Source organism: Pseudophryne corroboree, chromosome 6 (assembly GCF_028390025.1).
Source record: "Pseudophryne corroboree isolate aPseCor3 chromosome 6, aPseCor3.hap2, whole genome shotgun sequence".
Taxonomy (NCBI): domain Eukaryota; kingdom Metazoa; phylum Chordata; class Amphibia; order Anura; family Myobatrachidae; genus Pseudophryne; species Pseudophryne corroboree.
The window spans coordinates 439,599,175-439,618,230 of NC_086449.1; the positions used below are offsets into that span (position 1 = coordinate 439,599,175).

The 19,056-nt window shown below is 44.3% G+C and overlaps 1 protein-coding gene across 1 annotated transcript in view; it reads left to right on the forward strand.

Annotated features, from left to right (window-relative positions):
• Positions 1–19,056, forward strand: part of CPNE8 (copine 8) — a 684,333-nt gene that overhangs the window by 258,593 nt on the left and 406,684 nt on the right. Inside the window, exon 4 of the mRNA XM_063927097.1 lies at positions 14,571–14,674. Within this exon, the coding sequence (XP_063783167.1) occupies positions 14,571–14,674 (104 nt within the window). The remainder of the gene's footprint in view (positions 1–14,570; positions 14,675–19,056) is intronic.

Sequence of the window (19,056 nt, forward strand, 5' to 3'; positions counted from 1 at the left end):
TGTGACCGCTGCATAATGCAGAGAGTGTCGCTGTGACCGCTGCATAATGCAGAGAGTGTCGCTGTGACCGCTGCATAATGCAGAGAGTGTCGCTGTGACCGCTGCATAATGCAGAGAGTGTCGCTGTGACCGCTGCATAATGCAGAGAGTGTCGCTGTGACCGCTGCATAATGCAGAGAGTGTCGCTGTGACCGCTGCATAATGCAGAGAGTGTCGCTGTGACCGCTGCATAATGCAGAGAGTGTCGCTGTGAAGGCCAGATAATGCAGAGAGTGTCGCTGTGACCGCTGCATAATGCAGAGAGTGTCGCTGTGACCGCTGCATAATGCAGAGAGTGTCGCTGTGACCGCTGCATAATGCAGAGAGTGTCGCTGTGACCGCTGCATAATGCAGAGAGTGTCGCTGTGAAGGCCAGATAATGCAGAGAGTGTCGCTGTGACCGCTGCATAATGCAGAGAGTGTCGCTGTGAAGGCCAGATAATGAAGCATTGTTATTGCTGCTAGATAATGTACAGAGCGTCACTCTGGCTGCAAAATAGTGTGGAGACCATCAGTTAGCCACATATAGCAAAGAATATGAATACAACCCCCCCACACACACTTTAATACATCTCCCCCAGAACAAACTGTATTAGGACAACACCTCCCCCCTCCCCACACAATCAGAAAAGAACCAATAGTCCAATACACCCCTCCCCATTGCATAACTATACCTTCACCCTCACTACACTCCCCCAGTGGGCACTTACTTGTGCAGTAGGAGGCTCTGTCTTGTCCTTGTCCTGCTGAGCTCCAGCCTCTGGGGAGCAGGAACAGAATATGCAGTCATTTCAGGAATCAGGAAGGATGCAGAGACTTGAGATGAGGGGGCGTGGCCTTGGCCAGGGTCAGAAGCTAATAGATTAGAATGGTCAGAGTGGAGGAGTAGGCGGGGACTCAGGGTGAGGGGGCAGAGTCAAGGTGAGTGACAGAATGGTCAGACAGGGCAGAGGAGGGGCAGGGGTCATGGCGAGTTACATTAGAATGGGTAGAAAGGGTCGAGGAGGGGGTGGAGAGTCAGGGTGAGGGGGCGAGGATCTTAGCCAGGGACAGTAGAGAGTAGATTAGAATGGTCACAGGGTAGAGGAGTAGGTGGGGACTCAGGGTGAGGGGGCGGGGTCATGGTGAGTGACATTAGACTGGTCAGAGGGGTGGGGACTCAGGGTAAGGGGCGTGGGTCTTGGGCAGGAACAGGAGGGGGGAGAATCAGTAGAAGTATAGAGTGACAGACAGGAAAGAGCAGGGTAGGGTGGAGACTCGGGGTTGCTTGTCAGGCAGAGAGGGGAGGGATTACATGTCAGGCATTCCGCTCTCGCAGCTCAGGGTGCAGCGCAGCCGTTTCAGTCAGAATCAGAAGGCTCTGCCACTGCAGCAGCGCAAACTCGGAAGGAGTGCACAGCCACAGTGCATCCCATAAACAGAATGGATGTGACTGACAGCCGGACTCAGGCAGGGAATGCTGCCCTGTGCCCAGCAACGCTGATGGTGATAAACACACAGAACATGGGTGGGACAATGGAGTAGAAGTGCCCTCTAGAGGCTCGGAGCCCGGCGGCAACCGACTCCGTTGTCTCCGGGAGTTCCGCCCCTGCACATAATAGCCCATGTAGTAGCGCCAGTTATACGCATAATGGGGGTCATGCCGATTTTCGCAGTGCAGCGATCGGGTAAAAAAATGGCAAAACTGCGCATGCGTATGGGCCGCAGTGCGCACGCACGACGTACTTTCACACAAAACTATGCAGTTTTACACAAGGTCTAGCGACTCTTTTCTGTCGCTCTGTTGATCGGAGAGTGATTGACAGGAAGTGGGTGTTTCTGGGTGGTAACCGTTTTCCGGGAGTGTGCTAAAAAACGCAGGCGTGTCAGGTGAAAACGCAGGCGTGCCTGGGGAAACGGGGGAGTGGCTGGCCGAACGCAGGGCGTGTTTGTGACGTCAAAGCAGGAACTAAACAGACTCAAGTGATCGCAAGGAAGGAGTAGGTCTGCAGCCACTCAGAAACTGCATGAAAAAAACCTTTTGGTCGCACTTCTGCTAAGCTTATATAGACTCCCAGAGGGCGGCGGCTTAGTGTTTGCACTGCTGCTAAAAGCAGCTAGCGAGCGATCAACTCGGAATGAGGGCCAATAGCCCCTGTAGTAGCGCCAGTTATACACATAATAGCCCCTGTAGTAGCACCGGTTATACGCATAATAGCCCCTGTAGTAGCGCCGGTTATACGCATAATAGCCCCTGTAGTAGCGCCGGTTATATATAATGCCCTCAGAAGTGCCTTTTTTTCCCCAAATTATGCCCCCCACTCCCCCACACACATACATACATACATACACACACACACACACACACACACACACACACACACACACACACACATATGCAGTTACAAGAAAAAGTATGTGAACCCTTTGGAATTTTCTGGATTTGTGCGTACATTGGTCATAAAATGTGTTCAGATCTAAGTCACAACAATAGACAAACAGTCTCTAAAACTAATACCACACAAACAATTATATGTGCTCATGTTTTTATTGAACACACCATGTAAACATTCACAGTGCAGGGTGGACAAAGTATGTGAACCCTTGGAATTAATAACTGGTTGACCCTCCTTTGGCAGCAATAATCTCAACCAAACGTTTCCTATAGTTGCATATCAGACCTGCACAACGGTCAGGGGGAATTTTGGACCATTCCTCTTTACAAAACTGTTTCAGTTCAGCAATATTCTTGGGTTGTCTGGTGTGAATCGCTCTCTTGAGGTCATGCCACAGCATCTCAATTGGGTTGAGGTCAGGACTGGGCCATTCCAGAAGGCGTATTTTCTTCTGTTGAAGCCATTCCGTTGATCTACTTCTGTACTTTGGGTCGTTGTCCTGCTGCATCAACCCATCTTCTGTTGAGCTCCAATTGGTGGACAGATGTCCTTAAGTTCTCCTGCAAAATGTCTTGATAAACTTGGGAATTCATTTTTCCGCCGATGATAGCAATCTGTCCAAGCCTTGAGGCAGCAAAGCAGCCACAAACCATGATGCCCCCTCCACCATACTTCACAGTTGGGATGAGGTTTTGATGTTGGTGTGCTGTGCCTTTTTTCCCCCACACATAGTATTGTGTGTTCCTTTCAAACAACTCAACTTTGGTTTCATCTGTTCACAGAATATTTTGCCAGTAGTGCTGTGGAACATTCAGGGGCTCTTTTGCAAACTTCAAACGTGCAGCAATGTGGTTTTTTTGGACAGCAGTGGCTTCCTCCGTGGTATCCTCCCATGAACTCCATTCTTGTTCAGTGGTTTACGTATGGTAGATTTGTCAACAGAGATGTTAGCATGTGGCAGAGATTTCTGTAAGTCTTTAGCTGACACTCTAGGGTTCTTCTTCACCGCATTCAGCTTTCTGCGCTGTGCTCTTGCAGTCATCTTTACAGAACGCCCACTCCTAGGGAGAGTAGCAACAGTGCTGAACTTTCTCCATTTATAGACAATTTGTCTTACCGTTGACTGATGAACATCAAGGCTTTTAGAGATACTTTTGTAACCCTTTCCAGCTTTATGCAAGTCAACAATTCTTAATCGTAGGTCTTCTGAGAGCTCTTTTCTGTGAGGCATGGTACACATCAGGCAATGCTTCTTGAGAATTGCAAACTCAAAACTGGTGTGTGTATTTTATGGGGCAGTGCAGCTTTAACCAACACCTCCAATCTCGTCTCATTGATTGGACTCCAGGTTAGCTGACTCCTGAGTCAAATTAGCTCTTTGAGAAGTCATTAGCCTAAGGGTTCACATACTTTGTCCACCCTGCACTGTGAATGTTTACATGGTGTGTTCAATGAAAACATGAGAACATATAATTGTTTGTGTGGTATTCGTTCCAGCAGACTGTGTTTGTCTATTGTTGTGACTTAGATGAAGATCAGAACACATTTTATGCACAAATCTAGGAAATTCCAAAGGGTTCACATACTTTTTCTTGCAACTGTACACACATACTGTAGATACACATACATATAGATACACATACTGTAGATACACACACACACACACACACACACACACACACACACACACACACACACACACAGTAGATACAAATACACACACTTTCCCACTCACTCTCCTTCAACATACCATCTGGCTTGCTGGATCTGCAGCAGTTTCTGTCGTCCTCCTGCTGACTGGTCCCGTGTAGCTCTGCCCCTCGGCGTCGTGTAGCTCCGCCACTCGGCGCCATGTACTCCGCCCCCTTTCCGGCCAGGACACAGACGGACACTGTAGGGTGGTAGGGGGAAGCTTCAAGCTGCCGGTGCCGCTGCCTGTCAAACGGTGTGACAGGCACAGCAGCAGCAGCAGGGGGCACAGGTGCAGCACAGGGATACAGAGCAGGGAGAGCGCCTCTCCAACCTGGCACCTACCTGCTTTGCATCCCTTTGCTGAGCTGGTAGCGCCAGGCCTGCTGCTCACCATCCCTTCTATACAGAAATCAAATGGATGTTTTAAACAAAGATGTCCTTTGGTAATGCCTACATGTACTGCCAGGGCCGTCTTAGCAGCATTGTACGTCCTGGGCAAAGCATTTTACTCGGGCCCCTACACACCCATTAACAGGGACCAATAAAAAAAAAATCATAACATGCCCCTCCTGCAGCCCCGCACCGTCTCTCCACATGCTGCCATATATTAACTGGCTGTCAGCACTCTGGTAGATAACTCCACTGTCTGGCTGCAGGCTAGTAAGCAGTCATGGAATGCTGCCTCCCCACTCTGACTGTGTGACCACCACCCACCCCTGCTCGAAGGTCCCTAGAATTGTGGGGCCCTAGGCACCTGCCCAGTGTGCCTATAAATTAAGATGTCCCCCTGTACAGTGCTTTAATGCCACCATTAAAGGATGAGCTTAATTGGATAATTATCTCCCCATAATAGCTGAGTAATTCCATCATGAGCATACTGTAATTTCATCTGTTTATTGTTGATAACTATACAAATATACACAAAGCATGTAGTCTTTCTTTTATGGAGAAAGTATGTTTGGAAAGATTGATCATTTTTCCGTGATGAGAAGTAATAAAACCCCCAAATAAGACACGACTGATCTAAAATCACTTGTGTAATTATCTTACAATAATAAGTGAGTAGTTGATCTATATCTACTCATGTCATTATTCAGTGCACACTACATTTGTTTTTGTTTTTTTTCATTTTACAGTTAAACTGCACTAGGGAAAATCCTTCCCTGTTTGCTAGTTTTGAAGAGTGTCTGGATGGGATCCGGTCTGAAGATCGACAGTATCTAGGTCGACAATGTTTAGGTCGACCACTATAGGTCGACAGTCACTAGGTCGACATGTGCTAGGTCGACAGGTCTAAAGGTCGACATGAGTTTTTCACATTTTTTTCTTTTTTTGAATTTTTTCATACTTAACGATCCTCGTGGACTACGATTGGAACGGTAATCTGTGCCGAGCGAAGCGGTAGCGGAGCGAAGGCACCATGCCCAAAGCATGGCGAGCGAAGCGAGCCATGCGAGGGGACGCGGTGCACTAATTTGGGATCCCGGTCACTCTACGAAGAGAACGACACAAAAAAAAAAATCCTCATGTCGACCTTTAGACCTGTCGACCTAGCACATGTCGACCTAGAAACCCTGTCGACATTCCATCCATGTCGACCTAGTGACTGTCGACCTATAGTGGTCGACCTAAACATTGTCGACCTAGATACTGTCGATTTGATGAACCACACCCGTCTGGATACCTGTATATTTCATGTCAGACAACGAACAGAAACATGATACATTTTTACAAATGCATTTCTATTATCCTTGTGGTGGTGAGACGCAGGTCTTGATTTCCAAATATTAGTTTTATATTTATAAATGCATTTATGTTGTTTAATGTACTGTACCCGTTACAACAGGAATTTTGCTGTTCTTAAGGGGAAATATTGCTTCAGAAATGTTGGTATATATCAATATCATGTGTAGTTGTCAACAATATTTGTATGTATGCTAATTGTTTTAGAATGGTTGGAAACTGCAAATTATGACATTGTACTGCAAACTCATCGTAAACCCCAATCTAAACCTACAATCATTCCCTAACTTACTATCTAATGGACTACTGTACTACCATGTTTTACTAATACCGCTTTTACCGTGGGTTACACCCGGGAATCCTACACTGGTCATTCCCGGGTGCGACCCGCCATGGGACTCCTTTCAGTCTGGAAAAGCGACCTGGCATAATGCAATCGGGGGCGGGGGTGGAGGCTATGCTGGCATCATCGGGAGCGGGTGTGGATGTGGCGCTTGGAGATGAGATCATCTCTTTGCTGCCTCCTTCATAGTGCGAGTGGGTCCCAGATCGCATTGACCCGGGTAACCCGTTCACACCGCACCTGACCCGGTAATAACCCGAGAATAACACTGCTGTATTCCCGGCTTGAAATACCAGGTCAGGCGACCCTGGGAATTCTGAACTTACCCCTTTCACACCGCACATTGACCCGCGTCTACCCTGCAATATACAGGGTTATTTGTGCTGTGTGAAAGGGGTATTACTGGCCGCCTTGATGTCTTCCTAGAATGATGCCTGTCCATTCTTTGTCTTTGATCCTTGAAACTTATCTTTAAAGTCTGCTTTGCAAAGATACCAGTTGCGTGTCAGCTTTTTAGATTAGTATGGTAGAATGCAGTGTTGGACCCTGTTATGTATGAGTTTTTCATACGTTGTTACCATGAGTTGAATACATAGTAGCGCTGTGATATCATCAGTACCCTTTAGTGCAGAATAAGTGTCCTTAAGCTTGTGAAGTAAGGCTGTAATTACAGATACTGCCTAGATTTTTTTTATATAGATGTCGATCATTTTTCTTAATCAAAAATGTTCACCATCTGAGATGAATAATTCTATATTGATATTATTAAAATCAGAGCCGGATTTAGGGGTCAGGCCGCCCCTAGGCACAATGATATTGGCCGCCCCCCCTCCCCTCACCACCACCCAAAAGCTCAATGATGTCAATTGCCGAACATCCAAACCCATCCTCCCAATTCCCCCTGGGCTTAATAACTCACCAGTTGTAGGGAAGTAAAGTGGTATAAGGAATATGCTGCTTCCCTGCCCCTCTCCCTCCCCCTTCCCCCCAGGTACTAACAGAGTAGTATTATAGGAAACATGCTGTACCCCTGAGTCTCCTCATACCACCTCCCCTTCCCAGGCCCAGTGTAGGCCCCTGGGCACAGCAATGCACTGGGCCCCCTACCCATCCTCCAGCGGTAGGTGTGGGGGTGCTATCAGTGGCAGCTTTGATGTCCCGCGGGCGGTAGGGGGTGTTCTATCTTCCGCTCACCATGTAGGACCTGGAGCAGTAATTTCTGCTAATAACTCCTTTACTGCACAAACTGTAGACGGGGGCTTTGGGCTGAATGAAGGGAACTCGGTTCATGACTTCCAGGGTGGTAGGGGGTGTTTAATACGTAGCGGAGGGGTGGCTAGTGGAGTGGTCTTAATATTTATAATTTCTGCTGCGGGGTACACTGGGCTCCACAAGTCTGGACAATGGGGTGTAGAGTAGGATCTTGATCCGAGGCACCAACAGGCTAAAAGCTTTGACTGTTCCCAGAATGCACAGGGCCGCCTCCTATATCACCCCGCCTCCCAGCACAGGAGCTCAGTTTGTCAGTTGGTGCTGCAGTAAGCAGGCACTTAACAGAGGGGCTGCTCCAAGCAGCCCTGAGAAAAGCTTTTTAAGAGGTAAAAAGTGAAGACTTCAAGGGCAGCAGCGGTGGTAAATGTCTTGTGATATTCACTGCTGCAGCTCCAGCTCTCCCCATCGGTGCTGTACACTCCCGAGCCCTGGTTGCCGGGTACCTACAGCGGAGGCTTCGGTTTTCTTCATGTTAGACACACACGGCTGGGGCTCTCCAGGATCGCGTGGCCGCGCTTCGGGAGGTGGTAAGTGGGTCCCGTTCGCGGGACCCGGTCTTTATCGCGATCCGGCGCGGTCAGTGGGTGGTGGGCCGCGCGCGCTGGCGGTGGACACTGTGGATACAGGCGATCCCACTAGATCACCAGGGCATGGGCGCAGGTCAGGTTTTCTCTTAAACCCGATTTTAATATCGCCCACAGTATCTGGTGGTTTTGCCAGCAAGGGGGATAAGGCTTAGACCTGAAGCCCCTCCCCCAGCCCCAGGGCGCTATTTCTGGGAACAGTCAAAGCTCTGAGCCTGTTGGTGCCTCGGATCAAGATCCTACTCTACACCCCATTGTCCAGACTTGTGGAGCCCAGTGTACCTCGCAGAAAGAGTTTTAACAAGGGTAAGTTCTTACCATAAAACTAGTTTTTCCAGTGGCAGGGCAGCTTGCTTGACTGCAGATATCTCAAATTCCTGAAGATATATTTCTTAGCTTTGAATGGGATAAAAGACTAGAGAGTCCCATCTATCAGAAGGTTCTGAGGACTTTGGGATCAGAGTTCAGGAGCCAGAGCAATCCACCAACGAAAATCTAAAACTGAATATTAGGAGTGTGGAGCCTGGAGCAGGGATCAGCTGCTTGGAGGCTGATATCTCTGGTTCTGGGCATTGTAGAGACAGGCTGCCAGTGTCCACCAAGAGGGGAGAGTCCCAGCTTTTGGATTATACCCTCATAAAAACTCTAAAGTCAGACAGAACCCAAGATATCTGGCTGGGAAAAGCAATTAACAGGCTTGGATGGGGACCACTGCTTTCAAGTCTGATATCTCCAGTTCCCCAGGGCCAATTTTCATAAATCTGGTATTCCTGGAAAGAGGGGACCCTCAGCTATCAGCCTAGGGCCCTTGGGCAAGAGCCCATTGAGCCCATACAAAAAGACGGCCATACCCCTTCCCCTCACATACAGAGTGGGTAGGCTGAAGAGCGATGTGGGCGCATGGCTCCTCTTCTCGCCTAATTTCTCTGTTTTTTCTTTGGCCTTACACGTGGGATGGCTGACCGGCGGGTGCGTCATCCCTCTTGAAGCACCAGGCTCCGCTGTCATCTTGCCGCTCAGGCATTGATGGCCGGCATTCAGGAAAAGTTGAGAACAGCCGTTTTATCCGGGTGACCTTAGCAGCCAGTGTGAGTGCAGCTATGCCCCCTCCCAATGCTAGGCATCAGTAAAGTGATTGCGGCTATGTTCACCTTCCCTAGCAACGGGACCCTGCCTCTACCCCCGCTCCACGTATTACCATGCGCATAGCCCTGTTCCCCATCCAACCTCAAGCGCTGAGAGGGGGAACAGCCAGGGCACCAGTGTGCATTCAGGGATGCCGGATGTAGCTGCGTGTAAGGGAATGGGGATGTTGAGGCACGTGCCTGGTGGGAAATCCGGCACTGATTAAAATAATAATTGTTTTGTCCATTCATCATTAATAATTTGACAAAACAGAAATAACTGTAATTCCAGTAAATTAACTTAAAAGAGACAATAATTATTGTAACTGGAAACTGCGTTCCTTTTCAGACATTCAAAGAGCATTAATATAAAAAGATGGCTTGATTTCATCCTCTTAAAAGGCAATTTGTGCCAGGCACATTACAGAAAAGGAAGAAATTATCAAAATCCCTTTTTCTGTATCAGTAATAATGTTTGAGTGCAGTACATTAAATATCCTTCACAGTTGTGAAAACAAGAAGCCTTTGATAACTAGTAGTCACCCACATACTGTATAAAACAGGTCAGAAGATGTGTGTTAATTCATCTTCAGCAGATTATTCTACAATGTGAATATATTTTGGACAGCAAAGTGATAAATTACAGTAACAATGGCCGAGATGTTCTAAACATGTTATTGACTCCAGAGATTCTGAACAGATCATCAAACACTTAACTGGCTAATACATTATTTTCCAAAAATGTACTCCAAAATAGTTTATTTTATTTTCAAATTATGCATTAAGCGCTATTTAAACCCGATTCAGTGTCATTTTGTTAACAGTAAAGCTTTGACTGTTCCCAGAATGCACAGCGCCTCCTCCTATATCACCCCGCCTCCCAGCACAGGAGCTCAGTTTTAGTTAACCAGCCCAATGCAGTAGCAGGAAGAGAGACGACAACGGTTAGTAGCCACATACACCACACTCTCACGACAAGAGAAGTGTCGGCGGCTAATGCCATATCAACCCAAAGAAGCTAAGTGCATCAGGGTGGGCGCCTTGTGGAGCCCAGTGTACCTCGCAGAAAGAGTTTTAACAATGGTAAGTTCTTACCATAAAACTCGTTTTCTGAAGCGGGGTACACTGGGCTCCACAAGTCTGGACAATGGAGATGTCCTAAAGCAGTTCCTTATGGGAGGGGACGCACTGTAGCTGGCACAAGAACCCGGCGTCCAAAGGAAGCATCCTGGGAAGCGGCAGTATCGAAGGCATAGAACCTTATGAACGTGTTCCCGGTGTACACTTACTTTGGGAGCCTGAGATGACACAGGAGGTCATTGATGGAGTTGGTGCCAGGCAACTTGCATCATTATGACTCTGCCGCTGTGGCATAATGCAGTGATTTGCACATCTATGGACAGTGGGATGGGGGAGCAAAATTATGCAATTCTCATAGAATTGCATCAAATTGACTCTGTCCCTTCCCTACCGGCCCAAGGGGGCGTGTCTATAATCACAGGCTGTGGAACCATGGACAGCAAACCAAAAAAAACAAAAAAACATTTGGACCATTAGTGGTGGTTTCTGGGTCCGGAGACTTTTCCACCTGAACCCAAATTTGACCCCCCCGCATCATACACCACTGGAAAGAATGTGAAGAAAATAAGGTGCAATACACAAAATGATTGAAAGCACAAATTAATAGATTCAGTTACGTAACTTAAGGCACAACTTAAATTGTGTATGAGTACTCAAAAATAAAAAGAACATTAGAATACATTATATGTAATGTTTGCATATATATATATCCAGGATAATGTTTCTGCAAAACAGACTTGGTTAGAGTTTGGTCTTCAGTAAAAGCTGGTTAAGGGTTTCTGGGGAGTATGAATGGAGAAAGAGGGTGGGCTCCGTCCATGAGGCACATTTTGGGTCCTCAAACTGAGAGCAGGCTAATTAGTACCTCCACCTGTAAGAGTCTGATATAAGGTGTGTTAGAGCTTTACTCAGAGTCTTACTACCTGGGGAAACAGGCAGCAGGTTTGTCATGAGACACTGTTGTTTACTGTGCATATGTCTATGTTTGTGGTATGGGCTTTATGTCCTACCACTCTGAGAGCAGGAATATACAGTGGGGATTGAAAGTTTGGGCACCCCAGGCAAAAATTCATTTTAATGTGCAAAAAAGAAGCCAAGGAAAGATGGAAAAATCTCCAAAAGGCATCAAATTACAGATTAGACATTCTTATAACATGTCAAAAAAAGTTTGATTTTATTTCCATCATTTACACTTTCAAAAGAACAGAAAACAAAAAATGGCATCTGCAAAAGTTTGGGCACCCTGCAGAGTTAATACCTTGTACTGCCCCCTTTGGCAAGTATCACAGCTTGTAAACGCTTTTTGTAGCCAGCCAAGAGTCTTTCAATTCTTGTTTGAGGTTTCTTCGCCCATTCTTCCTTACAAAAGTCTTCCAGTTCTTTGAGATTCCTGGGCTGTCTGTGACGCACTGCTCTTTTAAGGTCTATCCATAGATTTTCAAATATGTTGAGGTCAGGAGATTGTGAAGGCCATGGCAAAACCTTCAGTTTACGCCTCGTGATGTAATCCACCGTGGATTTTGAGGTGTGTTTAGGATCATTATCCATTTGTAGAAGCCAGCCTCTCTTTAACTTCAGCTTTTTCACAGATGGCATCAAGTTAGCGTCCAAAATTTGCTGGAATCTTATTGAATCCATTTTTCCTTCTACTCGTGAAATGTTCCCTGTGCCACTGGCTGCAATACGACCCCAAAGCATGATTGATCCACCCCCATGCTTAACAGTTGGACAGAGGTTATTTTCATTAAATTCTGTGCCCTTCCTTCTCCAAACATACCTTTGCTCATTCCGGCCAAAAAGTTCTATTTTAACCTTATCGGTCCACCGAACTTTATTCCAAAATGCATCAGGCTTGTCTATATGTTCATTTGCAAACTTCAAACACTGATTTTTGTGGTGAGGACGTAGAAGAGGTTTTCTTCTGATGACTCTTCCATGAAGACCATATTTGTACAAGTATCTCTTTATAGTGGAATAGTGTACCACAACTCCAGTGTCTGCCAGATCTTCCTGGAGGGATCGTGCAGTCAAACGTGGATTTTGACTTGCTTTTCTCACAATCCTGCGAGCTGTTCTGTCTGATATTTTTCTTGGTCTTCCAGATCTTGCTTTAACTTCCACTGTTCCCGATAACTGCCATTTCTTAATTACATTCCGAACAGAGGATATGGGCATCTGATAACGCTTTGCTATCTTCTTATAGCCTTCTCCGGCTTTGTGAGTGTCAACTATTCTCAGTTTCAGTGTTCTACACAACTGCTTAGAGTAACCCATGGTGCTGATTGTTGGAGCAAGGTCATGTGAGTCTGGGCTTTTAAAACCTTTGAGATTGACATCACCTGGTCTTTCCAGACGATGATTGAGAACAATCCATGACACTGCCAGGTCTCAGCTGTCCAAAGGGAGCAGTACAAGGTATTAACTCTGCAGGGTGCCCAAACTTTTGCAGACACCATTTTTTGTTTTCTATTCTTTTGAAAGTGTAAATGATGGAAATAAAATCAAACTTTTTTTGACATGTTATAAGAATGTCTAATCTGTAATTTGATGCCTTTTGGAGATTTTTCCATCTTTCCTTGGCTTCTTTTTGCACATTAAAATGAATTTTTGCCTGGGGTGCCCAAACTTTCAATCCCCACTGTATATTGTTTAGTTAGTATCCAGACAGGCTAGGATTTATTTTTATGTTTTATATTTTCTATAGTGCACAATAAACCTAGCCTGGGTGAGATTGCATGAAAACCCTGGACTGGTCTACTGTTTCCTGGCTGCTGTGTGTTTGGAAGTACCCATCTACCCCAGTGAAGGGTGCAGGTCTGTTGGCTCTATTGATAGATAGATAGATAGATAGATATAGTGTTTACTGAGGAAGACAGTACAGGTAACACCACCACCAATGATGTCACGTCACCTCCTCCAATGACAGCTTTTTGATCGGACATCTGTGGGGTGCTCCAATTGAAGAATACATGCTCCTTAAGTTATGTAGCTGAGCGTATTAATCTGTGGTTTCAGTATTTTAGTCCCATTGTACATCTCATCCTATCATATTCACTTTCTTTCCCCCTATTACCATCCCCTTTCCAACTCATAACTAATACTTACACCATCATTCATGTCACCCATTCCAATTTCCTTCCCTCCACTGTCTTCCTTATACTTTTCTTATCATCTCCCACTTCCATCTTTTAATATAATCATTACCACCTTTTAATGAACGCTCTTTTCCAATCTTCATATCCTTGTGCCCATTTCCAACCTAATGGTCACCCTTTTCCACCATTGTGGTGCCCATTACATAACCATACATTTCTCATCATTATTTATTAATATTTATCTAGTGCCAGAATATTCCATTGTGCTTTATCATGTCTCCTTCATTACATCATTACTCCTGACCTCCCACAATTGCAGATATGAAGAACACTTCAAATGGGTGCAAAAACCTTGCCCAAAGGGTCCTGATGAGCAGAATGTAATTAATATAGATTCAAGGCATTTTGCTCAAAGAGGACTGATGTGCAATACCTGTTAACCAGAGTGCCACACAGCAGTCTGGTGAAATCAGTTATCTTTGTCAATTTTATTAAATGATTATTATTTTTTTAGCCCTTTAAATGTAACAAGGGAATATTTATCAAGAACGCATATAGATATGATTTTATTTATGTGCATAATTGCATTTGCATTTTATGTTTTCTACCTTTTTATTTATTTATAATAGATGTCTAAATGGATTGTTTGTAACGTGTATTAACAATGGCTCTGGTACTAGTTAATATTATTGTTTAATGTCTAAGACGTGCGTCTCTGTTGGGAATGGCTTAGGCTGTTTCACATGTAATTGGCTACTATGAGTGCCGAGGAGTGTATTTAATCCTTGCTAATGGGGCGTCAGACCAGGCCTACTGACTAAGTCTGATGACGAAACGCGCGTGGGCGTGGTCTGACGCAAGGAATCTAATCCCGATCTGAGGACGTTGGATCCTTTCATCGTGGGGTAATTTTGTGTATCTGTTATACAAGCGGTGGTTTAACCGCCTTTGATGGTACAGGCTTTTACTTGCTGTATCTATGTGGAAGTGTGAATAAAATTGTAGCACTTTTTAATGCACTATTGGCGCTACCGTCATTTCATTGTTTCAGCGGAGATAGATAGATATATAATATTTTACACATACATTCACTGAAAATGCATAAGGGTGCTATTTAAATATGGATTATAATGCAAGTTATTCCCCCCCCTCCCATTTCAAGATACTGTAATTATATGTTTGTATCTTCAATTAATTGATTTTTATTTGTTTTTGCTCTGCAGTACGGCAGGACAGAAGTGATTGACAATACATTAAATCCAGAGTTTGTCAAAAAATTTATAATGGACTACTTCTTTGAGGAAAGACAGAATCTGCGATTTGATTTGTAAGTTTTGCTCAAACTACTGTAGTTTTTCTGAATTACCAAAAAATAAACCACTAACTGGACATAATACTTTCAATGGTAGTTCATAAGATAGAATGTATTTTGTTTGCTGGTAAATGTAAACTTTTATTTTCACAGTATTTGGCATTTAACACTTTGGTATCCAGCACAGTTGTAGAAGTTGTGTTAGTATTGATCTCAGCATTTTAAGGTAGTGTTTACTGTATTATGAATAAACCTGTAGGTTGTACTTACTCGTTATGTGTAGATATCCTGGTTAACTAGGTACTTGAAATCTCAACCTTTGGTGGTAATTCTGTTAGTCCCGAACAGTTGTGGGGGGTGTGAGTTGCCATGGTATCCAAACTATAGATCTACACTAAAAAGGTCTACAGTCAATAGGTCTACAACTAGTGGTAGACATGCATTAGGTCAACAGGGTCAAAAGTTAGACAGTTGAAAAGCTCGACACAGTCAAAAGGTTGACATGACAATGGTAGATTCACATATGGTAGACACAAGGTTTTTCTTTCTTTTTTTCCAACTTTTTCATACTTTACCATCCACGTGGACTACATTTGGGAATAGTAACCTTGCCTGAAGCATGGCGAGCCATGCAAGGGAATGTGGCACACTAATAGGTCTTGTTTGTGGCAGAAATCTGACAAAACACCCCAAAAAAACATTTAAAAAAATTGTCTGTGGCAAAAACAAAAAACCTGTATTAATTGCTCAATATAAAATAAGGTGCTAAGACAGAGCTGGTTCTCTAAGCTGCTGTAGACAGGGAAATGGTCAATCTCTTAAACACAAGGAAAATACAATATAAAAACAGAACAGCACTTAAGAAATAAGAAATGTAACCAGTGTTTTCTTTAAAAAAACAATTCTCATGTATTTAATAAAACACAATTAAATAAGACAAAAATTCATGAATGGAAAACATTGAATAGAGCCTCACTGACAGTCTCTAGACCACAATAAATTGCTTGTGTGGGTACAATTATGCCAGTAGTGTCAATGAAACAGATAAGTCTATCAACAGGATCCTTTGGATAATGTGCAAATAAATTAGGGACATCCAGTCTTTTGGGTAAATATTTACCAATTTCCTTGTGGGTATTGCCGGGTATTCCACCTAGCGAGGGTCCAGTGTGTACTTCCGATCCTCCGCAAAGAAGATGGTGGTTCTCCCTTTATTAATGTCCACAGTAGTTATCGCTGGAATTTCCCAAAGCTTAAAGTAGCAGTAAGGTTTCCTGTAAAGTGGTCTCACAATGCCCGGGTCAGAGGCTGGTTCACTTACGCGTTTCGCTGTCACTTGGCAGCTTTGAGAAAGGAAGAATCACCATCTAACTTTTTGTGTCGACCATTGTCATGTTGACCTTTTAATCCTGTCGACCTGTCCTGTGTACCTATTCTGTGTTGAACTTTTGACCCTGTCAACCTAATGCATGTCTAACATTAGTGGTAGACATATTGACTAACTGTAGACCTTATAGTGTAGATCTAATAATCCACACCCAGTTGCCATTGCAACGGTGTGTAAAAGCCAGCAACGAACCCCATACTCGCCCCTTCTAGTACCAGATTTGCACATTTTTGCTCTGTGAATCCAGCGGCAGGGCAGTAGAGTGCAACGCCGGGCCCTGGTAAAGGGAGTGTAGCTTAAAAGGGGGCCCTTAACTATTAAACTATTGAAATAATAATATAATTGCAGGGCCACGAAGCGGCCCCTCGTGCTCCACAATGGGGCACAATTTTCACATATGGGGGCAAGGGTGGGGGATGGGGAAGTGCACCTGCTTATTACCTTACTTTATCAGGAAGCGGGTCCCTCCTCTCTGCCCAGCTCCATCTTCCCAGTGATATTTGGGAAGATTACGCTGGCCACTAGAGAGCAAATTCTCTGGCACACGTCAGATCTGCCCCCCCTCCCTGGCTGTTAGAGCATTGCACGGCGGCGATGCTTTCACACCCGCAAAGTAGCCCCCTACGTGCGCAGCCTAGCTGCGCTGGCAGACTGCTACCCACCAAGTTCTGGGTCACAGCAGCTGTGTGTGATGCCACGCAGCCGCAGCTGCCCACCCCCGCAATGGTCCAGACATTCCTGCATTGTCCAGACCGCATCCGAACGCCATTGGCATGCCTCCTCCCCCGACCGCCTCTGCCTGTCAATCAGGCAGAGGCGATCGCACCAGTAACATGCTTTCGCATCTCACTGGGTCTCACTGGGTGCACACGTGCAGTACGCCCGCTACTCGAGCGCACTGGGCAAAGTGCTTCAGACTGCGATCGCTGGCGTTGCAGCGATCTGGTCTGAATTAGTCCCTTAGTTTGGAAAACACATACTTTGGAAAAGAGGTGGAATATTATAGGAAGCATTAATTATTTCAATTATGAAAGAGAGGGACTGAAAAATAGTTATTTTTCCAAAGTCCCTGGTTAAGTAACTCCTGTAAAATTTCCAAGACAAGCGTACACTTATTTACTTTGTAAATTTATCAACACATTGGAAATAGATCTATCAAAGATATGTTGTACAAGTAGTCAGTCAGTGTAGCAGTACATATTTTTATATTCAAATGCTCCTATTTATCTATATACATATATGGGAGCGTTTGACTCATCGAAATTGATTTTTTTACAGTACTTTCTTTTTATTATTGCAGATTGTGTAAATTAGATCAATTATAAGAGCTATAGTAAAGGGATTTATGAGAATGTATGATAGCATGCAGATTAATCACTTCTGAGGGTTTTCTCAGTTCTGTGCTATTAACAGTCAGTAGTTTGACAAAGGGGATTCTTCTGTTTGAATGAGGTTAACCCCATCTTTGTAACTTCTGCAGTGGGACAGGCAACGGAACCTTTCTCCCCCCATTCTTTAACATTCATTGTTTTTTGTTTTGCTTTTATACAAAAGTGCCACATTTACTGGAAAGTTTCTAATAAATAACCTTTTAAAATTGACAAGGTGTATTACTGTCTAAGACAGTGGTTCCCAAATGTTCTTGAATCACGGTGCCCTAAAGTATCAATATTACTTTCATGGCACCCCTAAGATAAAAGTTTTTTTTATTGATATAGATTTTTTTTTAAATATTACATAAAGTAAACTGTGCCTGCCTGTCATCCTTAGGGTCAGTTATGTGGTGGTCTACATTTGTGCACATGTTTTTTGATTGTCCACATGTTTTTTGAATGGTAGCCGCTAGCACTGGTTTTGCCCATCACATGACCATAAACAATTTTATTTGGTCCTGGTCCACCAACCCGAGGCACCCCTGCAAGAGCCTTACTGCATCCCCGTGTGCCTAGGCACACAGTTTGAGAACCACTGGTCTAAGGTCTTCAGAATTATATAATAATTTTCCTTGTTGATATAATGCAACATATTGTATGTCCAACCATTATTTACCCTGCTCTTCTTACTATTTCCATATAGTCCAACAGAATTGCTATACAAGTAACTGTTAAGACAGCTTTTTTTTTTTAATTAGTACATTTGATTTCATTGCATATAAGAGTTAACTGAAAGCTCATGTAGCTATAACCTTACCTGATCATTAGTTCTCTACTTCTGTAGCAATTTATGTAATCGTGGCAGCGTAAGACATTTAGTTACATTCAGTTCTGAGGTTGTCTACTAATTAAAAAAAGGATACAAAAAAGTCTTTCTGGAAATAGTGCCTTGGAAACTAGAACACTGTCAGTTGAAAATTGACCGTTGGGGACTAAGCAGAATGTTTTCCATTTAAGATTATTATATGTTAGTTGTGCATGGCTAAATATTTCTAAAGCTTTTTTGTATTATTGTGATAGGTGTCTTAAAAATGAAAACTAATAGGAATGGTGGAAAGTGTCTTTTGAATAGCGTTTGTCATGTACATGGGAAACAATAAAAACTATACTAGGCTTAGATTAATTAGGTAAATGAATGTACATCCTTCCAAAATATGGTTAAGGTGCTCTTCATAAGAAAAAGGTGCAGATGAAACTGCTGTGTCAAGAGCAAGAGAAGAGACTTTGCCAGCTAGAAAATCAGTGAAAAGAATTGATGGGTAATATGATATTTGGGTTGTTTTAAATTACTTCTACTGCTGAGGGGATGCTGTCAATATACCGGTTGTCGTGATCCCGGGGTTCACAAGACCGACGCCAAAATCCTGGCAGCCAGTGATATACTGACACCCAGAATCTGGACACACACTCTGTATTCCCACTCTGCTGGTGGGTTCACGCCACCAACGAGTGAAAATAGAATCTGTTGCGAATGAAGCAAGCCACCTGGCCCGATACGTGGTGAGCACAGCGGGCCTGATGCGTGGCAAGAGGACTTGCTGCCAGGATTCTGGTAGATGGGATGCTACTGTCAGTGT